Raw genomic sequence first — 25,692 nt, 5'->3', positions numbered from 1 at the left:
TTCCATCCCTCATATACTGTATGCACAGTGCACACCCCATAACCCACACATTGCACATAATTTCGGAGCTCATATCTTCAAACGGGTAAGGGCTAGTATTATTGATTATTTAAAGGAGCTATAGTCAACTTTTTCTTGAAAAACGGATGCTAAAATAAAAATAATGTCTCGAAAATATTTTATAAAAGAATAAGCTTCATAAAATATGTGTTTCTATTCAAAAATGACCACAAAAAGCGTAAAATAATGATAAAATAATCATTTTGGCCATTGTCAGGCCAACACTTTGTTTACATTCTAGTCTATAGACTAGGATGTAAACAAAGTGTCGGCCCTACAATGAAAAAGTTGACTATAGCTCCTTTAAATAGAAACAAAGAACAAATAATGCTACCGTTTTACAAGTAGCAGCTACGTTCATTCAGACTTTCAAAGTGAAACTCGGCAGTTATCCATTGGTATTTAACATTAATTTGATTAACTTTACCAAAGTAAAACTTGACCTGTGCTTGCCTGACGGGCAAGTGCCTCAGAGACCTTGTTGCCAACCCCTGAGAGACAGTACTTCTACTACACCTAGCTAACATTTGTGGACACTGGACAGTCACAAAAAAAATTATTCACAGACACTTTTCTGTAGGCATTCAAATTCAGTAGGTTTGGTCAGTGAGTGATTTGATGAGCCAAAAATCTATCAGAGGACAGCCTCCTGAATCATAGGTTACCTTGCACTGTGGACGTGAGGAGCAAAGTCTTATTGATGCCTCGGTTACCTGCCATTCAAGCCATTCTAAGACCATCCAACTGGCCTTCAACATACCCTATATCTAGTGTATGTCCCTCTATCTCTATCTCTCTTGTTCATTATTAACCTGTCTCTGTGTATCTTACATCTTTTAGATGTATTGTTTGAGTGGCTACTGTTCCATGATATCGTATTACTCCAATGCAAGAAGACCACCTGACAAGGCTTCTGAGAAACTCTTCAGCAGCTCAACTTGAAACGTTGTCCCTCCTGACAAAGCGTGCTAAATCTGCCGTGAGGACAATTATGGGCTTAAAACCCATTGAAGTCAATTATATTCACATTTCCACAGTCCAATGCTTAATTTCCAAAAGACAAAAGCAGAACAAGGTAACAGTTAATGATGCGGAGACATCAATGGGAGCCGGCTAGGATTTAATCTGACAGACCGTAACGTTTTACACGAAGCAACCCGGCGAGTCGTCTTACTATGGGATACGGAAAAATAACCAGGCAGCACATTTTGTGCACACTCTCACAGACAGCCTCGTCACATTTGCATTCAGAACTGGGTCAACAACAACATTAAAATGGCCCTACCTCTCTCACAGGAGCGGCCCAGGTAGCCGGTTCCAGAGCAGTCACACACGTAGCGGTTCCATCCTTCCCTGCAGACCCCGTTGTTCTGACACGGGTTGCTCAGGCACTGCTTGGGCGGCTCCTTGGAGCAGGACGGCTTGACGCCGGTGGCCTTCTGCACCTCGGCCAGCCGCCGGATGTCCTTGCTCTGGCCGTCGATGAACAGGTCCCGGATGCAGCCCACGTAGCCGTAGTTCAGGAGCGCCGTCCACACTTCGGTGGGGAACACCAGGCCCAGCTTGTTCTCCGGTAGCCCCCCGAGGTAGAGGTTGTCGTCCAAGTCCAGTATTTCACTCTCCCCGGGTGCCGTGTAGGCGGTTCGAAGAGTGTTGATGGAGATTGTGCCTGGATATAGAGAAAAGTATGTTTTAAGTTGGTTGTCAATGCTCAAGACATTAAGTATATTGAGTGAGCAAACCCATCACTCCATGGCAGCATAATGAAATCTCTGAACACTGTAGTTGCCAATTTATACAATGTAATCTATGCCTGGCACAAACATGCACATAGTTCAAAACTAACTTTGATTTGGAATCAGGTTTGATGGAAAAAATTGCTTAATTAGCGTTATTCATCCGAACAGGGTCAAGATTTCCTTCATTTAGAATGACGGATGAGCATTGATAAAACACATTAATCACAGGTGTGCTAGTCTATTAGTAGCCTAATCTGTGATCCTTAAGAGTATCCTCTCCGTTTTCCGTGGGTTTCCCGTAATAAATCTCCTTTATCTATACAGCAGTGGTCATGAAAAAGGAAAGAGGGAGAAAGAAAAATCGTTGCCCTCTCCATCATTTCAGCCACACCAACCAAAAAAAACAACAGCAACAACCAAAAACATAGTAGCCATCTTTCTGGACGTGATTAACGGAGTGCAGCTTGTTTTTTCGCTCTGTCTCTCCCTCTGTTTGCTTCTCCAACACATAAACCTGCAATGAGAGTTAGTGTGTTTCCCCCCGCTGTGATTTATTGCTCTCATTCAGGTTTAATTCTCGATGTGGACCACGGTAAACAACGGAGGACATGACTGGACTGTAAAGCAACGGAAGGGAAGGCCTTACTGTGGGGCTCAGGCCTGGGTGATTAATTTGTGTATGGATCCGTTACTCTCAGCGCAGGAGCCATTGTGGATCTTTAATTAATGGCGGGCTGCCTTTGCTTGCCCACGTCCCTGTCCGGCAATCTATATACCATAGAGCTAAAGCAGCCCGAGCCACTGCCTGATGATGCCAGAAACAATGAAAGGAAATATGATAAAATAAACAAGACAGGGTCTAATAACAGCATGTGGCTCTCAGACATATGACATTTATGACGTCTGGACCGTGACATCAGCCGTCTCGATATTTGGTTAAAGTTTCATCCCAATCCGACCTCCACAGACATACAGCAGAAACTTTCAAATTTCAAGCCCTTCCCCTCAAACCTGACAGTGTACAAATGGAACCAAATGAACCCGTCAGGGTTCATTTGGTTCCATTTTTACACTGTCAGGGTTACAGACTTGTATGGGTCAATTTAGACCGTCCTAAAGGAACCCACTTTGAGAACCACTGCCATACAGTATAGTATACATACAACATTAGTCTTAACACATATGGTGCCAACCCCGAGTTTCCCGAGTTTGTATTGGTACTACCGCTGTGCCAACCCCGAGTTTCCCGAGTTTGGGCCGTTTTTGAAAAAAAAAAAAGTTTTTTTTTTTTCAATTTTTTTTTTCCAATTTTTTTTTGGGGACCTCCAGAAATGTATTAGGCATGATCACGATCGCGAAATTGCATGTTTAACCCCCATACTAACTCATTCTTTCAAACATGGCAGCCATGTTTGTTTACATCTGAAGAAAACATAATGGCTGATAAATCATGAATGCCTGAACGGATTTCCAAGCGGATTTTTTTGTTTGAAACACATGGTGCATCATCTAGGCATGGGCGTGCACTTTTTACACAATTGCACAATTACATGGAAGTCTATGGTAACCATGGCAACGCGAGACATTGAAGAGAAAAAATCATTGCAACATAAGTGTTAATCACTTGAACCCCAGCATCCAACACTTTTGGGGGAACAAAATAGCGGGAAAAAATAGCAGATACACAAGCTCATAGTGTGACGTCTATTTTTGGCAAAGAAATTTGGTGTAAAGAGAAAAAAGCGATCAAAGAACAGGCCCGTTTTACTAAGTGGTTAAAAGATTTGGCAGGCCAGATGTATGGAGAACCGAGCAGGATGGAGAGCTCGTCTGAGGACAACGTAAAGAGAGAGAAACATGGCATTTTTCAAAGACATGAGTGTATTTCCTTGGCCCCGTGTGCACTGTGCACTGATCGGTCGTCCAGTGGTTTGCAAGATTAGCCAGCGACAAACAAAAAACACAGACAGACTCACAGACCAAATTCAAGATGGCTCGTGAAAATGATGGTCGAACATGGAACTGGAGTAAACAAATACATTAGATTTCTTTTGAGCAGCAGATGCTTGCCACAGCCGATATGAATCTATGATCCCCACCGCCATGGGGCAAAGGCTGGTGCTATACTTTTGTATGTACTGTAGAATATGATACAGCTTTAAGTTAGATGCAACATGTTTAACAAACAACAAGCACCAGAGGTGTCTGGTACAATTTAGTAATTAAACAGGACCTTTTACATTTCATTAGAATGAAGTTGACACTAGCTTACTTGAGTGAGTACTCCAACATAATACATAATAAATAGAATTGTTTTTCCTAATGTATTACATAAAAGATAAATGTGATTGTAATGTCAGATCATTTAGTATTAATCTGAAATACGTGGCTATTCCTACACAGTGATATATATTGTCAATTTAACTCCAAAGAGTGTGAAAATAGATCCAATTAATTACAGGTCAATTTGGTTCCATTTGTACACACAGTTAAATGAACACTGAGGATTTTACCGTGCAGACACATATAAATCCAATTAAACCTCTCTATTATGAGGCTATATCCATTTTAGCTGAGCTCTATGTCAAGGTGAGGAAGCCCTCTAGCACCGTTGCCTGTGAGAGACAGGCAAGGACCTGGTGCTCAATGATTAACCTGGCCCCGCTAACATGTTCCAGCTCTTTTTTTCAGGGTCCTGGCCCCAGGCATCTGTTCCAGCACCCTTCCTCCAACCACCCACATGCCGTACCTCGCTCTCCCGCTCTCCCTCTCTCTTCTCTCTCCGGGCCCCAGCTGCTGTGACTTCCAAGCATTGCACATTTGGCAAGGGCCACCCGTCATGCAGCCAGAACAGCTCCCTTCAGGTTAGAGCTAACGAGCTCACTACATCAAACCCATTAGCGGGGAAAAGTTTTCTCCGAGCGGGGGCAGGTGCCCAGGTGAGGAACGAGCGTGGAGTGGACGTGTGAGGGTGATCCGTGATGGAAATATAACGTAAACCCACCCCGCCGTCACATGTGAAATCTGGAGTCTGTAGTTCTGAGCTGAAGGAGAAGAGGGTTTATCTGCAGTGTGGTGGAGGCGCTTTTAGAACGCACCTTAAATAGGAACAACCGTTTTAGGGAACGAGCTGAGTCATAGACAGGGGGACGGGGGAGTACTGGTTTTGTTTCACACAACATCCCGCGTGTGTTGTGGATGGGGGGAGGGCGCTCGATTTGTTGCACCCATTGTCCTCTGCATGTCAAGAGCACTTGTTTTATTCTACATATTTCGAAACATGCTATAACCTTGCCCACTCGGACGCTGGCACTCGTTGGCGCGTGATGCCATCGACTACTCTGCTGCTGCGTGGGCACTTGCTCAGGCACGCCTCACAAGCCTCTAGGCCCCGCTGTCGCTGTGCCAGTCTGGTTTTCCATAATTAAATTAGGTTTATATTTAAATTCACAAAACCTGCTCAATGTAATATTTATACCGTATGTATGCTAAACTGTTAGCATGTTTTTGTTTGTCTCAGTCTAGTTTGTCTTGTCTAAGTGGCCTTTTTATGCCTTTATTGATAGGACAGTAGACAGTGCAACACGCAGCAAATGTCATCGGGAATGGGATTCGAACCCGCAACACACTGTCAGGCTGGCATTGCAGCCTATAGGGTGCCCAGACCGCCACCACGCTGGTGGCCTGGGCAAGGATTATTCATGTTTAAGTTTCTATATGGTTATTATTATGTATGAGAAGATAGAATGGGCATTCCCTAAGCTCAGTCATGCGTATTCACCATCGTATCATGTCACATACATTGATGAACACATATGAACAGTCACTGTGACATGGCGTCACCCGATACCATGGCTGCTGCGTGTTATGCTCGAGTCTTATCGCAGCGGAGATGTAAAGGTTTTTGAACGGGGAGGGAGGGAGAGAGGGTGCCGTGATGTCTGCAACGAGCACGTCTGACAACATCGATGTAAGTGGAAGATAAGAGAAGGATGTCAGCATCTTTCAGGCATCTGCTGCAGAGCGCTCCACTCACTTGTCACAGTCCTGTAAGGAAGTGTGCGTAAACATAGTCAAGCTATGTTAAGTCAGGAGGAGGCACTATACAATCCCACAGGGGCAGGCAGCATCACCAGGCTGGCGACACGGGAAAACGCAGACACACGATGTACGTACATCTGCGTATGGCTGAAATATTATTTATAGCCAAAAGGCACCGGAAAGTGTGTCTGTGAAAGCTGGAACATAAAAGAGGAGGGGGATGGATACGAAACAAGATGGGAACACTAAGATAAAAGAAAGTGTGGAAAAGGAGATGAGAGAGGAGCACATGATGACAGATAAGACCAGGGGACAAAAATAGAAAGCAGATGACGGGACAAAGCAGGAAATAATGTCTAGGGAAGTCAAACTGATGAAAAATGATTAAGTCAGCGATAAATAATGAACGCAGTGAATAACAAAGGTGATGATGATGTCGATGACAGTAATGATGACTGTCGATGATTAAGATCAAAGTCAAGATCTTGGCAGCTGCCTCCTTCCTCCTCCTCTCCTCGCCGTTCACGTGCACCTGACCCGGGAATGCTATCATCAGTGCTGGGGCCCAAAAGGGGGGTTGGGGGGGGGGGTCTGACAACTCAGATCCCCCCGCACACTTTCCACATCAGCAGCCACCAGGCTTCACTTGGCATGACGTCCCCTAACCCCACAAGCCCATCTCTACAACATGTTCGACGGTGGGGATTACTACAATCCAGTTAGGGCGATACAGCCAAATCTCTCTATGTGATTGGATTCTCTGTAGATGGGGGTGTCGGTGGGCCGTAGGGGTGTAGGTTGTGGTGTGTGTGTGTGTGCGCAGGGGAGTCGCACCCAATTCTGGGCCCTGGGTACAAGGATTCACTGCGGGCCCCCCATGAATGTTAACTATTGTAAAATGGCAGATATACAAGCTCACCGAGTGCCACGCTGCGAGCTTGTAGATCTGCTATTTTTTTAAATTGTGAAAATGTGTGCAAGAAACATGTTTCCATGTAAGTGATGCTCAAACTTTTTCATGTCAAGGACCCCCAAGATGATATGTATTTGGCCACGGACCCCCATCTCAAAATATTTAGTTCCAGGGACCCCCCCAGAAGCAAAATTTGAGTTACAAATGTTTGCTTAAAAAAACACATAGGTATATTCTAAGATTTGCACACATTTTCAAGACTTTTCAAAAATAGCAGATCTACAAGCTCGCAGCTCGAGCTTGTATATCTGCTATTTTTCAATAGCTAAAGTTACTAGGGCCCCTCCACCTTGGGCCCTAGTAACTCAGTCCCACTCCCCCCCCCCCCTTGTGACGCCCCTGCGCGGGCGCGCGCGTGTGTGAGTGTGTGTGTGTGTGTGTGTGTGTGTGTGTGTGTGTGTGTGTGTGTGTGTGTGTGCGTGCGTGTGTGTGTGTATGCAGAGAGGTGGGGAGGATGGCTTTGCACCATGTAATGTCTCTGATCAGTGACCTAGGGCACTCTTCGGGCCACATAACCCCACTTAAAGGCAGAGTGACTCTCAGTGGCTCTAATGCATTGAGGCTGGGAGATGCCGGCATGAGAGCTGAGAGTCCCATTTACTGGCTACCTTCCAGCGCCCAGGAGCGGGTTAAACTGGAGGCGGAAGCAGATCATTATCCACCAGTGTCATCCTGACTGAAGTATGGACCGTGATGAACGCAGCGGACATGAGGCGCGGATAATAACGACCGGCTTTCTTCCTTCTGCTGTGGTTTCTCTGGTGAGTGACACGCTTGGCAGTGTGTATACATAAAACATCTGAGACCCGGGATGAAACGCCCCGCGCATCACATGCTTCACGGCTCACTTACTCCGGGGACTGTACGGCAGCGGTGAATTCACTTTTTTATGTATTACATTTTTTTTTTATTCCATTTTCAAAACTACTTTAATTCCATTGATTATTAAAAAGGCTGAGCCAGAGGGTGCCGGGATGAATAACGCCACACGTTTTTTTCCACCCTGTGAACAACAGGTTTGAGCACAGCAGGGGAGAACGGGCTCCGTTTATGATGCACATATATACTCTTACGGGGCATAAAATGTGTTTTATGTCATAATAACAGGGAGCAGGCAGGCTCCGCCAACATGAAAATAGATATGAATTGAAATCAAAAGATGCCACTTTCAATCTGGCGGCCCTATTTTATTTGGAATACATTTGTAAAATATTGCAGATCTACAAGCGTGCTGTGCGTCGCTACCTATGCGACACGTTGTGAGCTAGCAGATTGGTTATTTTCTTCATGCATCGTAGAGTAATACAAATAGGGCTTAGATAAGAACATTTGTTGTAGTTAATATTGAGTATTTGTTTGATCGATAAATATGGAACTTGTGACTGTGTTTCACTGTTGCCATAATGCCATGTCCAGATTACAACCTTGGCTCTGTGGAATTCTGTGCAAAGCTCCCACAAGGCCATGCCACTGTCTGGTGGAAACGAGAACTCTCTGCCTTATGAACTGTGGCCCCTAAACAATAGTCTAACTGCCTTTGTGAAAATATACTAGGACGACCCCCAAGGGTTTTTAATGGATTTAGCAACCTCGTCATATTAGCAGGAACTTGTCCCACGCCTTACTGTCATATCGTCGCTATCGGGTGGAAACCTTGTATCTCCAAAACCGTTCGTTTTGCATTTATCATTTAAAAATGATTCAAACTAGTGAAAACAGCCGATCTACAAGCACACAACGCCTCGCACCGCGAGGCGTTGTGTGCTTGTAGATCGGCTGTTTTCACTACTTTTGTGCGATGGCCTTGTATGATGACGCAGGGCTTTACTTTGCGAAAGAACGCACACATTTGAAACTTGGAGATATGAGGTTTCCACCCGACAACAACAATATACTGTATTCTTTTATATACAAATGTCTGACCACCATCTTGTCAGAGAGAGCATGAACTATTGAACCATTATTTCTGTACTGTACCTGTCTGACTCTCTCAAAGCACAGTAAAATATAAATATACATTTTGATTCATTCTCCTGTCTTATTTCTTTGTGAAGTCTTTTTTGTCTCATATGGGAATAAGATACGAGGTGTTGTTGTTCACAGAATTTATCTATTAGGCTTTATCTGGTGAAGACTTTTAGATTTTATTGTCAATGTGTGCTGTGTGTAGTTTCAACCGTCAAGTACATGACATACAAGCTGGCGCCGAGACATTTTCGCAAAACTACAGCGCTAGTGGTCTAACAGCATTAGTCTTATGGTCTCAACGACATTAGATTGGAACATCTATTCCCCAGGAAGACAAGTCTCTGCTGTGAGACCTGAGACAGAAGGCTAGTGACTGTTCCAAAGCAATGTCCACACCGTGTGACACCGTAGCGAGTGTGTGGGTGACAGGCACGCTACAGATCTAATTACATGGGCTGTGACCACATTAAAGAGCCTCATAAAAACCTATTTCTGCTCTTTGCTCCAGCATGTAGTGGTGCGAGGTATGTCGGGCAGAAACCTCCTATCGCTGTATTTCAGATTCTTATCGACACTGTGGGGCAGAAACCTTGTATCTCCAAGTTTCACATTTGTATGTTTCTTTCGTAAAAGTAAAGCCCTGCTTCATCATACAAGACTGTCGCACAAAACTAGTGAAAATATTTATTATATTTTCGCTAGTTAAAATCTTTTTTTAAATGATAAATACAAAACAAACGGCTTTGGACATACAAGGTTTCCACCCGAGTTGTTTTCTCTTTTTATAAATGCCCTAATACTGTACGTCATATTGTGTCACACAAAAGTGGCAAAAAATAGCCGATCTACAGGCACACAACTCGTCCGGTAGTGACGCGCTGTGAGCTTCTAGTTATTAACTTGTGGATGAATAATATCTATTGGTCAATCCATTGGAAAACTGCTTTTATTTGTATTTAATTTTGTACTCTATTTCCTGAAAAGTTACAGTTTTGTATATACAAGGTTACAGCTTTTCATTTCAGAAGGGGAAGGAGAAAAAAGTTTGCCCAAAACGTCATTAGAGAACAGCACAGCGTTGCAGTGTGCAGTAACTGTCTGTCCTGGGAGAGACCACCTCTTGTTTCCATGGCAACCCAGGCAGAGAGCACAGAGACAGAGAGAGAGAGAGAGAGAGAGAGAGAGAGAGAGAGAGAGAGAGAGAGAGAGAGAGAGAGAGAGAGAACACAGCAAGTGGAGAGCCAGACCCACGTTATTTCCTCTGTGTGTGTGTGTGTGTGTGTGTGTGTGTGTGTGTGTGTGTGTGTGTGTGTGTGTGTGTGTGTGTGTGTGTGTGTGTGTGTGTGTGTGTCTGTGTGTGTGTGTGTCTGTGTGTCTGTCTGTCTGTGTGAGTGCACGCTCGTGCGTGCGTGCACGTGTATTACTGTAATTGTGAGGACCAAATCTCCCCATAAGTAAGGTAGAATTTAGAAACAGACATTGCGATGACCTGGGGACTGAGCATTGGTTCGACCTCCCGTTGGTGCGACCACGTTAGGGTTTGGGTTGGGGTTAGGTTAGGTTTAGGCATATGAGGATAGGGTTAGGTTGTTTAGGCATAGTTTTACTAAGCTTAGGGTTAGGGTTAGGTTTAGGCATAGTTTTACTGAGCTTAGGGTTAGGGTTAGGTTTAGGCATAGTTTTACTGAGCTTAGGATGAGTAGGATTAGTTAGGTTTAGGATTAGACATTTATAGGTTCAACCTGCTTAGTTCTGCATCAGCGTCGCGCATCAGAAATAGCTGATCTACAAAACTAACAAGCTGGTGAGCTTGTAGATTCCTCTATTTCCGTATTTTACGATTAGGGTTAAATGGCAAAAAAATAAATAATAATGAATGGCGTTCATAAAATGTACGTCCTAAAATGTTGATGTCCTCCTCACTAGTAGCGTAATACAGGCGCGCCTGTGTGTGTGTGTATGTGTGTATTTGTGTGTGTGTGGGTGATGGGAGCAATAGAGGGATAATGGGCGGAATCTAATTAAACCGCACATGATTTCCGGCGGTTTTGGTTACAATGATTCAATGTTGTCGCCAAGTGTTATTTGATAGGTCGTCCACTACCGCTGCAACCCCACTATTATGTTATTAAGCCAGGCGACTCAATACACCATCATCGAGCCACCTCACCTCAATCTGATGACAGCGGAGTTTGAAATGATATTTAACCACAATGAACCCTAGTGTAGTGATTATCAGGCTTTTTTTTACATTTATTCAAGAACCCCCAGTGTGATTGCATTCCAATTTTTAGAATTAATTAAAAGAAATATTAATGAAATTAATTAGAAAAATGTTTTTTGGAAATATTTTGAAATAACCCAGTTTAGGAAACACATTAGGCCACAGACCCCCATTTATGACCCCCCCACCCCTCCAGGGCCCCAAACTACACTGTAAAATCTTCAGTATTAATTTACCTCTGATGGTTTGTACTCGTCAGAGTTACAGCCCTGTAAGGGTCCATTTGGTTCCATATGTACTCCGTCAGAGTAACAGACCTGAAAGGGTCCATTCGGACCCATGGTGGTCCTAGAACCAGATGTTGAGAAACAGTACCCTAGCGTCCCTATTCTGGGGCAAGCAGGTAGATTCACAAGCTCAGGGGGAAAGAAAGCAGCGGACCATGTATGGAGCCCTGTGGCACACCGGTCAACTAAGTATATTAGGATTTAAGTGCCGCTAAGGCACGCAGTGGCGAGTAAAGGAAGCAGAACTCAATGAAATTCAGAGAATGACAGAGCACAAAATAGCTCCAATACAGTACTTACTGTACGTGAACAACAGGCTTGTATTGTTGTTTTAGTGTTGAGTATATATCTCTATTTAGAGATCTCTCACTCCGCCAACTGCTTCGGGGAGGGTAATGAAACAGTTAATCTAATTTCCACCTCTTGAGATGGAGTGGAAAACATGGTCATAGGGTATATCTAATTTGCAGCATGACATTGCAGGGCCTTGGCTCTAAGCACACGCTAACAAATTGCTGCTTAGATAAGCAAATCAAGGGGGACCGGAGCAGTGCAACACCAGGGGCTTGGAGGACACCATGGGACAGAGGGTCAATGCTATCTCTTGGCAAGGGGGGTATTTTCTGGTCCCTGGGGGGGGGGGGGGGGGGGGGGGGGGTTACAGCTTCACCCAGCTGAAGCTGAGTGAAGCTCAGGTGGCTCTGATGAGCGCACGGGTGAAACTGTTAACAGAGTCACAGCCAAAGACGTCGTAGATCTATGCCAAGTCCTGCTAGAACGGTTGACCGCCAAAAGAGGTAGATCTGCGCCATGTCCGTGATTCGCTGAAAACTAGGGCATTATTCGAATGTTTGAATATTCGAATATCAAAGTCACTATTCGACGTTGTTCACCAAAGTCGAATATTCGCTTATATTGTTTTCTCTTTAAAAAATATATAGTTTATAAAGCTTGGCTAGGAAGTCATAAGAATGAGTTGTCAGTGCCCCTGGTGGATGAATTTGTTAATGCTCTATACCAGGGGTTCTCAAACCTTTTTAGGCCGTGACCCACAAAATAAAGATATTTGAACTGGGGACCCCCACCCTGACAAGCACTTGGAATTGTAAGTATTAATGTGACTCGGTTCCACAAATAAATATTGTGAAAATAGCAGATCTACATGCTCACACGCGAGGCGTTGCGAGCATGTAGATCGGCTATTTTCACAATGTTCGCCTCTTGCTTACTTAATATTTGACAATTTGGCCAGTCCTGTCGAATATTCAACTATTTGAATACTTTGAGGTAGAATAATTCGAATACTAAAAATCACTATTCGTGAATGCCCTACTGAAAACACGCTCTCCCTCAAACCTCAAGCGATCCAGGACTACAAATCCCAGAATACAACCGGAAATGACATCATTCAAAAATGCTTCCCTCCGTCCAGCTCCACGTTAACAGATTCAGGATAAATCGTTTATCTCGGATCCTGTTCCCAGATTGAGTTTTTTGGTCAAAACGAGCCCAACTAAAGAACGGATGATCGGGGATACTTTCCTTTTTTTTTTACTGTGCGATCCAGGGGTCGAACCGGCTCCCTTCAGATTCACAGCTACAGCCACCCCCAACAAAGCATGACACGGTAAAATCCTGAGTGTTCATTTAACTCTCAGAGGGTACAGATGGACCCTTAAGGGTCCGTTTGGTTCCATTAGAACCATAGATACAGGTCTATTTTGTTCAAGGTCGGAGTTAAATCCTATAGCAGATTCATTTTAGCATGATCAATTTCCACTGGCTGTGTTTTTATTGGCTTTTAAGTGGTACACAAGCTTTCCCTGAAACGCTAACTGCGTGTCTGGTTACAGCCAGCCTAATTCTTTTTTTGCATGCAAGGCAAGCGGGGGTCAGGCGCATAACATAGTCTCACCTTGACATTATACTTAATATTTCATTGGCGGGTCAAGCTCCAGTAACTTGCGCCTGCCATTTAAAAGGCTTCACAGCTTTAAAACTAAACAAGCAGCTATCAGAGGAACAAATTCTCAGCTCTGCATAAAAAGCCCATAATTATCTTTGCGATAAGAATGCTGCACCCAACACGCGGTCAAATCTGGAGTGTTCATTTAAATTACATTTTAAATATTTGATTTAATTAAAGCTGTAATCCATAACCTTTATGTACTCAACAAGGATTCAAACTCGAGTCTCCCGCATGAGAGAACCCCCCCTTAGCCAGGGGAAATTGTGTGCTTATGGGCTTCATGCAGTACTACTTGTCAACCAGTAGGTGCCCTATCCATCACCACCACCTACATTTCTCAACGGAAGAGTAGGGAGATCACCCCCAACGGCCAACCACTGCAGATGTGCTATTTATGAACATACTCTACCATAGAGATTTGTTAAAATAACATTGTATTCATCAAAATAAGTCCTGAATACCAGCTTTAACACTACAGATTTTGTAATTACAGGAGAGCCACAAGGTCCTTGTTTGAGCCTGCTTCAGTGTATTCTCAACAGTATTGGCAAATTAGAGAATTCACTCTGGGAGTTTTACTGTGCAGTCAGGTGTGAACTTCTTACCCACAGTCTTGAACCTTAGCTTCCCTATTCTGGGCATCATAGGCGAAGGGATTTGGAATAGAGGGAAAAAATATAGGGATAGACCCCTGGGGGACACCAGTAAATTAAGTATTGGGTTTAAGAGGTTACATTGTTTTGTGAAGAATAAAAGATTGTACACGGTACTCTACCTGATCTGCCGTCCCGCTGGAAGTCCACATGGTACCACTCGCCATCGTTGACTTTCTTGTTGACGGCCCTGGTCTTGGTGGTGCCTGAGCCCATGTCCAGCAACAGATACAAGTGGCCATCAAGCATCTCAATGGCAAAGAAATCCACCTTGAGAGTCTGAGGGCCCTTGGAGTCCTTTGGCGCCTGTTTGGGCTTTCCGTGGCTGAACAGGAGCAGACCATTGGGCTCTGTGGTGCGGAAGTCAAAGGAGATGGAGCCGGTCTTCTTTGCGTTCCACTTGTTGAGGACGATAAAAGACTCGGGCGTCTCAAAGGTGATGGGATCGAGGGTGGCCACGTTCTCACACTTGAAGGCCACAATGCCGTGGACTTTCATCTTGGGATCGCCCTCTTTCGCCAACCTGGAGAGCTCAAGCCGCACGTCATTGTTTTTGTAAACGACCTGGACAGCGAGGGGACGAAGAACAGTAAATGATAACAGCCACACATTCAGCAGACAGTACTGTAGGTATCTTTTAACCCCAGGTACAAGTCAGATTGTTGTATTTCTGCTTGCAGAACAATTACTGCTGTTGTAAGAGTTGTTATATTGACTGTGCAAGTAATTTATCACTAACGCATACTGTGACATGCAGCACAAAGCATGGAAGATAAATCTGGGTTAAAATGTCTGATGAAATCTACAGGATAGCAGTTGGGAGACTTGGAGCACGCCACATTCCCATACTGCAAGTAGAATCAGCATGGTTCAAGCCAGGTACAACATGGACACTTGTATATCTAGTAGTGTTGATTTTGTTGACTAAAACTATGGCGTCGACTACCTTTTTCACTGAAGAAAACAGAATAAAGAGTAAAAAGAACTACTCTACGATGACTAAAACTAAGACTAAATATATTCATGGGTTTCAAATGTAGTCCTCCAGCCAAGTTGAGAAGCAACACAGGTGTTTTGATTGATTATAATTACCTGTGAGAACTTGTATATCTATTAGTGTTGATTTTGTTGACTAAAACTATGGCGTCGACTACCTTTTTCACTGAAGAAAACAGAATAAAGAGTAAAAAGAACTACTCTACGATGACTAAAACTAAGACTAAATATATTCATGGGTTTCAAATGTAGTCCTCCAGCCAAGTTGAGAAGCAACACAGGTGTTTTGATTGATTATAATCAGACAAATTGGAACACCTGTGTTGGTCCTCAACGTGGCCGTGTAAGACTACATTTGAAATCCATGAATTGACTATTTCGTTTCCAATAAAAACACAGACTAAAATCTTAGGGAGGGACTAGTGGAGACGAGATCTATAATTAGTCATTTTATGTTTGGTTGCGATCAGAAAATAGCAGATCAATAAGCTCACAACGCGTCGCAGCACGACACGCTGAGTTTGTAGATTTGTAGATTGGCTATTTTCAGCATGCATGTCATACTGTGTTTTAGATAACTAAAATATGACTAAACCTAAGACTATGACTAAAACTACGGTAAATCAAATTCTGCCATCAAAATCAACACTGATGTCTAGTGGCGTCACATGCCACTGACATGGGCCTGCCTTCATGAGTGCCCCTTCATGACATTGCACGAACGCCGGCTATAGCACACACACACAAAAAATGTCCCGTCATTAATTCAGACTTTAAAATTGAATCTGACCCCTTAGAGAAAGAGACATTTTGTTGAAATGAAAAGGTTTCACGAAAGGATAGCGGTCGCCAGTGAATGATTATACCTCTGTGAAATAATAGCATATTGGTTCAGGTACCCATCATCCCCTGGGGTGGTGGAAAGTGGGATGCAGAGTGATGAAGCTGAGCAGCTGCCTACGGTGCAGGTGTGGGGGCAAAATTGCTGATCAAGGCCTCTGCTGGAGCCTCTGATTAGAATAAAAGCCTGCCAATGATGGATGTACCTCTCCCGAAAGCCATTTAAGAACATTTAGATTAGTCAAGTGTGTCCACACATGCATTCACACCCGTACACAGACGGCGAGGAGTCTGGGCTTCAAGGACGGAGCCATTAAAGCAATACGAAAGTGTGAATTTCGGTAAATGTGCTTCAAGTGAAACATTTTGACTTTAAAAAACCCTCTAATGATTGGCCCATAATCACGGGCAATCCCACAGGATGTGTAAAGCATGCGGGCGTTGGTACAGGGAATGCTTGACTAAGTGCAGTGCATTAGCACTGTGACCTCCCTCCGAAGCCGGCGTTATACTCAGCAGCGGGCCGGTGTCGTGCACCGGAAACAGACGATCTACAAGCTCACGACGTGTCACGGGCGTGACGCGCCGTGAGCTTGTAGATCGGCTATTTTCGGTGCGCCATACCGGTGAGCGGCTACGTATAAGTCACCCTCTGAGGCGCCATGCTGCACGGCAGACCAGCATTCTGGTAACACAGTACACCATAGAGGCCCATTACACAAGATTAACTAAAATGTCTATTATTATACTGTTATGACTTTTTTTTATGGTACAAATTTTACTACTACTGTATTGGTAATGTATTGTAAGGTTTTACTGGGCAATGTAATGTAATTCAACCATGAATTAGTTGCTTTGACGCATAAGTACAGTACTAAATAAAACTGTAGTAAATGTGTCGTACAGCACTGCATTTACTTTCATGGAAATCTAGCGACTTTACTGTAGATACTCTATACTTTTAGACAAAGCATCTTCAAGCTGTGCAAATTGGTAGTAACAGGTATGGTTAAAGTGTGCATATTTTTTTAGATGTCAAAACTTATGTTGAACCTTTGTTTTTGTTTTTGTTTTCTGCCAGAAGGCAAGCTGAATCACAGTCACAGTAGCAGAAAACAAAGCTCCCGCTTCCTGCGTTTGCTGTCATGCAGCTCACCTGAAAAAAGAAAAAGAAAAAAGAAAACACAAAACAAAACAGGAACACTTCCTGTGGGACTGTATTTGCATGGAGCGTGTTTATCATTGAATCCCGTCTATTGTGTCTACCGTGTCCAACGGTATGCATTGAGACATGGGGGGAATTAAGCGAGCTCACTGGCTTCCTGGAGCAGTGTATGACATGTTGTATTGTCCTGCACGTTATGCCGTGGAGGGGGAACGGTATCGAGATTATTTTTTTTCTGCAGCTCATCTTCTATTCCCTCACTGTTGGGCAAAAAACCTTGTATGTCGAAAACCGTTACTTTTTTTGGGGAAAAAAAACTCAATAGATCCAATGTACCGGTAGTTATTATTTAGTCACTAGCCTCGATACCAAAATGTTTGTCACAAGCTCTTGTTAATACTTTTCATTGGTTAAATATGTATGAAAGCCACAGACAGACCAACTATTTTGGCTACTTTTGCATGCCACTGTCATACAATGAAGCACTCTATAAGGCATTAAGTCATGAAGCATGAAAAGAAATGAACGTACAAGGTTTCTGCCTGACACAGATGCCTGACACCGATGATACTGCCACTGTCGGGCAGAAACCTTGTATCTCCAAGTTTCACATTTGTTTTTTCGTAAAGTAAAGCCCTGCTTCATCATACAATAGTGTCGCACAAAACACCTTGCGGTTTTATAATAAAAAAGGAACCGTTTCCATCCGACAACGACGATATACTGCATTAAAAATAAATCCTTTTTTAGAAGAACATCCACATCTCTGACAAAGAGCCAAATGCAATTTGACTGGATGGAGACTGCATGGAAATACATCTATTCTACGAGGGGGAAAAAGACTAAAGCAATTCGACAAGGATCTCTCGGCAGAGCCTGCCAAAGGACGCTATCTTTGAAGGTTGGCTTCGGGAGTTCTCTGGCTGCAGGGGAAACTTTAGTCCTATACAGACCGGGGGCTCAACAGACATCACCGACGAACCACAATCAATTCTTTGGAGTCACGACAAAAGGGCACCTTTTAGAGTCAAAGGAGCGTTGCTCTCAGCCATATGCCTCCCGCTGCAGCTAGACACAGCAGTCTAGTGCTGCACTAATTTGTCATCAAGCTAGGGGCTGTGACATCTGAGCTATTACTGTGCCACCGTTTGTTTTGTCATCTGAAGTAAGGGGACAGGCGAGGCATCTCATATTGGAGCCTGTAAGCTAATACAGCGACATACCACATGGCACCACGGCCATCAATCAGATGCAATTTTCCCATCAATTACGGCACAATGCTTTATTGTGACCACTGCTATGCTATATGGAGCATGGTGCATTACTGCCAGTGGTGTAAAGTAACTAAGTACTGTACTTGAGTAAGATTTTGAGGTATGTGTACTTCACTGGAGTGTTTCCAATTTCCAATACTTTACTTTACTTCTACTCCATTACATCTCAGAGGCAAATATTGTACTCCACTAGATGACAACTTTAATTACTAATTACTTTGTAGATTTTGATTATAATTACAAATCACTTCAGTCAGGGCTGTCACGATATGACATTTTACATGACGATTGTCACTCAAATAATTGGCGATTAACGATTTAATTGTGTTTTTGTTGTTGATAATTACATTTCTGTTTGGCTTTTAGGCTTTGAAGTTACACATGGCAGAGATGACACATAACCTAAATATACAAAGAAATTACTGACACACAGTACAACTTGCTACTTAAAAAATAACATTGATAGTGGAAATAGCCGATCTACAAGCTCACAACGCGTCTCATCGCGACGCGTTGTGAGCTTGTAGATCTGCTATTACCACTATTTTTTACTTTAAAAAAAATCTATGAACATTTTCCAACATGGAAACGATTATGATGATTATGAAAAATATTCGCGATTATGTCAAATAATCGCGATTAGACGATTATGTAATAATTGTGACAGCCCTAACTTCAGCACTATACATTTCGGCCAGTTGAAAACGATCTACAAGCTTACAGTGCGTCGCGATGCAGACTTTTATATACATTGGAAAATGTGTGAAATGGGACATTCTGCATAATGAGTACTTTGTACTTTTGGTACTTTAAGTACATTTTGATACTAATACTTGCATTTTATTCAAGTACATTTTGAATTCCGGACTTTTACTTGTAACTACTTTGCAGTATTGATACGTTTACTTAAGTAAAGAATTTGAGTACTTTTTTGAGTACCACTGTACTGTATGGAGCAGTTGGAATTGTAGGAGTTGAGGCATTACATTATGTTTGACTCTGTTCCACAGATAAATAATAGTGAAAATAGCAGATCTACAAGCTCACAAGATCGGCTTGTAGATCGTCTATTTTCACAATGTTTGCCACTTTCTTGTATTATTTGACAATTTGGCAATTCTTTTAGGTATTATTGTCACTTCATTGTCATCTAGAGAGAAAAACAGCATCTGAAAGTTTGATGGAATGCTTTTTTAAACATGACCGCTATCCATTGCATCCTATGGGCAGCAAGGTTCATTTGGTGCCGACCTGCACGCGCATCTAGGTTCTTATCAGTTTGATGTGGACCAGCAATGCATATATAGAGCAACTCTAGGGCGGCAGTGGCTCAGGGGAGGAGTGGACAGTAGAGTGGCCGGATGGGAACCGTGAGGTGTTTGATCCCGGGCTCCCCCAGAGTTAGTGTCGAAGTGTCCTTGAGCAAGACTTGAGCATTTAGGGTGGCCGGTAGAGCGGTCGGATGGAGAACTGCAAGGTTCTCCATCTGATCTACAAGCTCCAGCCGATCTACAAGCTCGATGCGACGCGTTGTGAGCTTGTAGATCGGCTATTTTTTGGCAAATGTTCCACCCCAGGATTATGGATTTTGATTATCGCGATAATATCGTAAATCGTGATTTATTTTGTCACAATAATCGTGACATTTTCATATCGTCCCATCCATGTGTGAATGTGTGAATGTAATGCACAATCTATGTAAAGCGCTTTGGAATAAAGCACTATATAAATGCGCCATTTACCATTGCATTTACTGTATGTCAGTCATCATCTATAGAGCAGGGTACTGTACTGTACTGTACAGTATGTCATCTTTAGAGCAGGGTACACAGGGAGGTTGACCTGAGGACAGATTGTCTGCTTAATCAAAGAGACCAGAGAGAATGATGCTGACAGCCTGTCAATGTACTAACAGGACATCACTCCAGCCAGCTGTATACTGTAGGGGCTAAAAAACGCTGAGTATGACTTAAAGTCCCTCCTCCACTCAAAAACTTTTTTTTTTTCAACAGTTAGCTTGTCTTGGAGGCATGACTTCGACTATACAGAAACAGAAATTGCCACCCCAATGTGTTTTTCACATTCTTCCACTGGAGGTGGGGGAGCTTTTCTGTACTTCCTCAAACTCTGAGCTGGTCGGCTGAGTGACATCACCAATCTGGTGAACCTATCATGGTGCAATATGCTTAATTAGATCTACAAGCTTGCAACGCACGCGAAGCGACGCAGCGTGTGCTTGTTTGCACTGTGTCCCTTGTTTGTGCTGTGTGCTTGTGTGCCATTTTCACTAGTTTGGGTCCCGGGCAAACGTCCGGGCAAACGTCCAGGCAAATGTCTAATCTCTCTTTTGGGTCTCGACCTGAAAAGTTTAGGAAACACTGCTATAGATGATCTCATTGAATGGGAATCTACAGAAACGGCACAACCTTCATAGACCTGTCCAGCCACTCAATGATCCATTGATTTGTGGAAGGAAGAGAGAAGCCGCTGTAGTTTGGCTGGCCAACAGCAGCGAGGGCAGCCCAGTGGGTGGTAGGGACGGGACGATATGAAAATGTCATGTCACGACTCACGATTATTGTGACCAAATAAATTGCCATCGCGTCGGGTCGAGGCCCGGCACTGCACTCCGCGCCGTGGCGGGGAACACGCGTGCTGAATCTGAAGCCGGCGGGACGAACGGTTCTCAAGATACGCGGATTACATACACACAGACAGACACGCGGAGACTTCTCGCATTTATAGTAAGATTATAAGTACGTTTTACCAATTATAGAGGGTTTAAATGCTACTGGATGTGCAGCTCGGCAAATAAAGGTGAATTGATCCCAGTGCATGACGGAGGACGACTTCACGATAAATTTAAATCTCTGTGATACGATTATTGTGAGTGTTTTATATCGCGATAATAGCGATTATCGGCCCATCCCTAGTGGGTGGTGATGCCGATGATGACCCAAGCTCACATACAGTGTCCCCCCCGTCCCCGTCCCCCCCTCCCCGGTCTGTCACGGCAGCAGAACGTCAGAGAAAATGCCGTTAACTAAGGCAGCGGCGGCCTTAACGAGCAGAGCCCTAACGAGTTGAAGACGGAGCGTGGACATGTGGTCCACAGCCAGACTGCTCATTAAGCAGGGCTGCCTCAGAACTTTCTGAGCGGTTCAGTGCGGACGAGACTATCAGCTGGAGGTGAGAGACAAAATGTAGGACAGGACGAAGCAGGGGAAAAAGAGAGCGGAGAGAGGAAGATGAGGGGGGAAAGGCGGAGGAGGGGTGTTGGGGATAACTTTTAGAATTAAAAGATAAATGAATGGATTCTTCTGCGGCACCTTGGAGATTTACTTGTGCAGATATCCTGGCGTGTCCCCGGTGGATTCTCAAGTAAATGATTTTTTTGGGTCAGAATTCCCATTAAAGCCCCAAAATAAATATAATACTGCGTGCTTTGAAAATATATACTGGTGGAGGGGAGAGGCAGATAAGAGAACTTATGGGCCATCTGGTAGAGAAATGAATCAGTCTCTATTCCCCCCTCTCTCTGTCCTTCTTTCTCTCTCTCACACTGGGATACTATGGAGAATGCTTCTAACATGCAAAAACAAAATAATGCCTGTAGTACCTGCAGTTGTACATATCGGGATTATACTGTGCACGTGCAGTATAGGGCAGGGGTCTTCAACAGGGGGTCCGGGACCCCTAGGGGGTCCTCAGAGTTACTACAGGGGGTCCTCCAAATCATTGAGTGATAGAAACTTTTTTTCTTGTTTTTTATATTAACCACTTGAACCCTCACGTCCATATTCTGAGAACTTTAACCAAAAAATAGCAGATCTACAAGCTCACAACGCCAGATCTGCTTGTAGATCTGCTTGTAGATCGGCTATTTTTGGCAAAGAGCTTTGGTGTATAGAGGGGAAAAAGAGCAGACTAAGTACCGAGTGAAAGGTCAAGTTTATTAAGTATTGACGGTTCATGGTTAAATATCTGAAAACACAAATTGACATGAATCCAAAATACACTGATGATCGTGCTATCAAATGATGAAACTATGGAATCTATGGTTGTGGGGGTCCCTACTTCATCTCTCAACTAAGGGGTCCTTGGCCTGAAAACGTTGAAGACCCCTGGTATAGGGGTTACAGTGCTGACAAGGCTTTGCGACATGTCGATCAGCGTGTTCAGGTTTTTAGCACGTCACATTGGCCAACTTATTAAATATAGGTCAGGGGTCTTCAACAGGGGGTCTGGGACCCCTAAGGGGCCCTCAGAGTTACTAAAGGGGGGCCATCAAATCCTTATGTGATAGGATAGTTATTTTCAGTTAAAAACTTTGAACCCTCACATCCCTATTCTGAGGAGAACTTTAGCCAAAAAATTGCACATCTAAGCTATTCATCAAATAGGTTTGGTGAAGAGGTCAAAAAGAGCAGACCAAGTACAGAGTGAAAGGTCAAGTTTACCATGTATCGACGATTGAAGTGGCTAAATGTCTGAAAAAACATTAACACGAATCCAACATAGATTGATGACAATGCCGTCAAACAAGTCCATGAAAATCTGCATAACGCATAATGTAGAGGGGGTCCCTGCTTCTCTCTCTGTTAAGGGGTCCTTGGCCTGAAAATGTTGAAGACCCCTGATATAGGTGAAATAGGCTCCCTCCCCCTCTCCCTTCCTGTACTGACGTTAACCATTGCTGCACATGTGTGAACGCAGGTTTGTGCGCAACTGTTCGCGCCAATTCCGACCAAACCGGGGTGTCTGGTCACCCAATGTATTTCTATGTGAATATGTGTGTGCAGAATAGAAAAGAAACTTCATGCGCCTGTATGCTGCCAGTGAGAACGGCAATATTCATTAACATGAAGTTAAAGAAAAGCAGCGTCCGTGTGCTTATGATTGCGTCCAAAGGATTTTTTGCGCAACAATGGCAATTTTTACCCTTTCAGGCATGTTCCAGTCCATATATGGGCATATCATATGCTGAAGTGAGCTGATTTAAAAGGACGCAAATCAAACAATGCAAGTTGCGTCAGTAGGTCGCAGTTTACTATCAGACCGTCACAGCTTGTCCGTGTCTGTCTGGTCGTCCGGACGGGTCACGTCACTTTGACATCACAGGTGACTATGATACTCAGAGCAGGGATTTCCATATATGGGCATAAACAGGTGACATCACAGTGATGTCAGATACTCAGAGCAGGGCTCTCCATATATGGGCATAAAAGGGATTCTGTTAGGGAACTCATATGGGCATAAAAGGGATTGTATCTCAGACGATACCCTGTTAGCAGAACCACACTAACAGAATCCATATATGGCCAAGACAGAGGCCCTTTAGGGCGAGGTCGCTTTTCGCCCTTAGGCATCTTACTGGTATCATATGCTTATTCAGTCATGTTGAAATATTACAACCACAACACCACACACACACACACACACACAGAGTGAATGACAGAAAATATTCTGTCATGTCAACTGATGTACGGTAGGCCCCGAGCGCTAAGCTATCCCAGGGATTGAGTCGCTGTTTGTAAAGCTACATTTGGACTGACAACAGCTGCCACAGCTGTAAACCACGTAAACATTTCTCCAAAAATCTCTTTCTGTGGCATTGCTCTGGTTTGCTACTGTAGGCCTATAAACCACTGCAAGTAATAGCGTACAATATTTGACTGCATTTTGACAGTGAACGAAAAATCATAGTTCTGCAAACAGAAATATCGGGGGGGATTTGGATTTGGGCAGGGGGAGGGGGAGGGGGTTCTACCCTTGAGGAATGACAGTGTACGTAGTCTATACAGTATAGTGCTGGACTTCCTTATGAAAATTCAAACAGCCTGAAGTGCATCTGGCAGAACTGCACAGACCTTGAGGTAAATCCCCAGTCAAGACAAGTTCTGTGCAAGCTTGCGTGTGTGTGTCCGTCCGTGTGTGTGTGTGTACCTTGTTTATGAGTGTGGGGGCAACATAAGGTGAGCGCAAGAGAGAGAGAAATGGGAAAAGGGAGCCTCCTAAGAGGCACAGGAGTGTGTGTATGTGTGCTCACACACACACACACACACACACACACACACACACACACACACACACACACACACACACACACACACACACACACACACACACACACACACACACACACACACACACACACACACACACACACACACACACACACACACACACACACACACCAAATAGTAGCCCAGGCTCAGTGTTGAAAAAGGAACATATTTTAGGTTAGACTTTTGGCATTTTTGGACAGACAAACCTGTTTAAAAAAAAATCTATTCTTAATGTAAATTTTATTTTCTAAGTTTATGTTTTGTCTGTAACATTATGTTTTTTGGTATGCGGTCAGGCTTAGGCCTGGCTCAGGGAATGAGGAGGACGCCCCTGCCATGCAGAGTCCATCATGGAAAGGCTGTATGATTTAATACTGTATTGCATTTTTGTATTGTGATGTTGTTTTATGCTTGGACCCCAGGAAGAATAGTCTCCACTACGGCGTAGACTAATGGGGATCCTTAATAAACTAAACTAAACTACAGCAATGTAGAAATATTCTGTTGCAAGTAAAATCCAATCCAATCCGACTGGAGTTGGATTGGAGTTGACCAAAGTGCTTTACTTTACTGTAAAAAACTGGAATTCAAAATGTACTTGTGTAAATGAAAGTGTTGGCATCAAAATGTAATTAAAGTACCAAAAGTGAAAGTACAAAATGTTTGAAAATAGCAGATCTAAAAGCTGCTTGTTCGGCTATTTTCAAACAGCCTTGTTATAAAATAGGGCTAAAGTGGTTTATGTATGTTTTATAACATTATATAATTTATATCTGCAAGGTAACTAGTAACTTACGTTTTCAAATAATAGTAGTGGAGTAAAAGTACAATATTTGGATCCGAGATGTAGTGGAGTAGAAGTAAAAGTATTGGAAATTGGAAATACTCAAGTAAAGTACAAATACCTCACAATTGTACTTAGAGTACTTGAGTAAATCTACTTACGGTAGTTACATTACACCACTGCCTGGACCATTTGCCACGGGCTACTATTTGGTAATATACGGTATATATGCATGTGTATATACATTATATACTGTACGCACACACACACACACGAGAGAGAGAGAGAGAGAGAGAGAGAGAGAGAGAGAGAGAGAGAGAGAGAGAGAGAGAGAGAGAGAGAGAGAGAGAGAGAGAGAGAGGGTGTGTGGGTGGCAGGGTCTGTTCTTGAGCGTTAAGGCCACCCACCACCACCCTCAAAAGTGCACAGAGAAGCAGTTGTTTACCTCCTTCAGGCAACCCATAAAGTTGTTGCTAACGGGAGATCCAGGGAGGTCGGCTGTGCTAGGACTGCCTCCGACATAGAAAAAGTCGTCAGAGCCTAGCATGGTGTAGTCTTCCTGTGTATATCCCGTGGTGGTCAGTATCCCATCCACGGATATAGTCACCTAGACAACAAAGCACAGGGAAAGGACACGCTATACTCAGATAG

The 25,692-nt window shown here is 43.6% G+C and overlaps 1 protein-coding gene across 12 annotated transcripts in view; it reads right to left on the bottom strand.

Annotated features, from left to right (window-relative positions):
• LOC308296571 (neurexin-1a) overlaps window positions 1–25,692 on the bottom strand; it is a gene marked incomplete at both ends in the record, with an annotated part of 488,347 nt that overhangs the window by 286,111 nt on the left and 176,544 nt on the right. For all 12 annotated transcript variants that reach the window (XM_080739872.1, XM_080739878.1, XM_080739879.1 and 9 more), the window contains 3 exons: window positions 1,346–1,729; window positions 14,037–14,478; window positions 25,487–25,648. In XM_080739872.1, the coding sequence (XP_080595998.1) occupies window positions 1,346–1,729; window positions 14,037–14,478; window positions 25,487–25,648 (988 nt within the window). The remainder of the gene's footprint in view (window positions 1–1,345; window positions 1,730–14,036; window positions 14,479–25,486; window positions 25,649–25,692) is intronic.

This window comes from Nannobrachium achirus (genome assembly GCF_963921795.1).
Source record: "Nannobrachium achirus genome assembly, chromosome: 13".
Classification (NCBI taxonomy): Eukaryota; Metazoa; Chordata; class Actinopteri; order Myctophiformes; family Myctophidae; genus Nannobrachium; species Nannobrachium achirus.
This window is presented reverse-complemented; position numbering and strand designations above follow the sequence as displayed.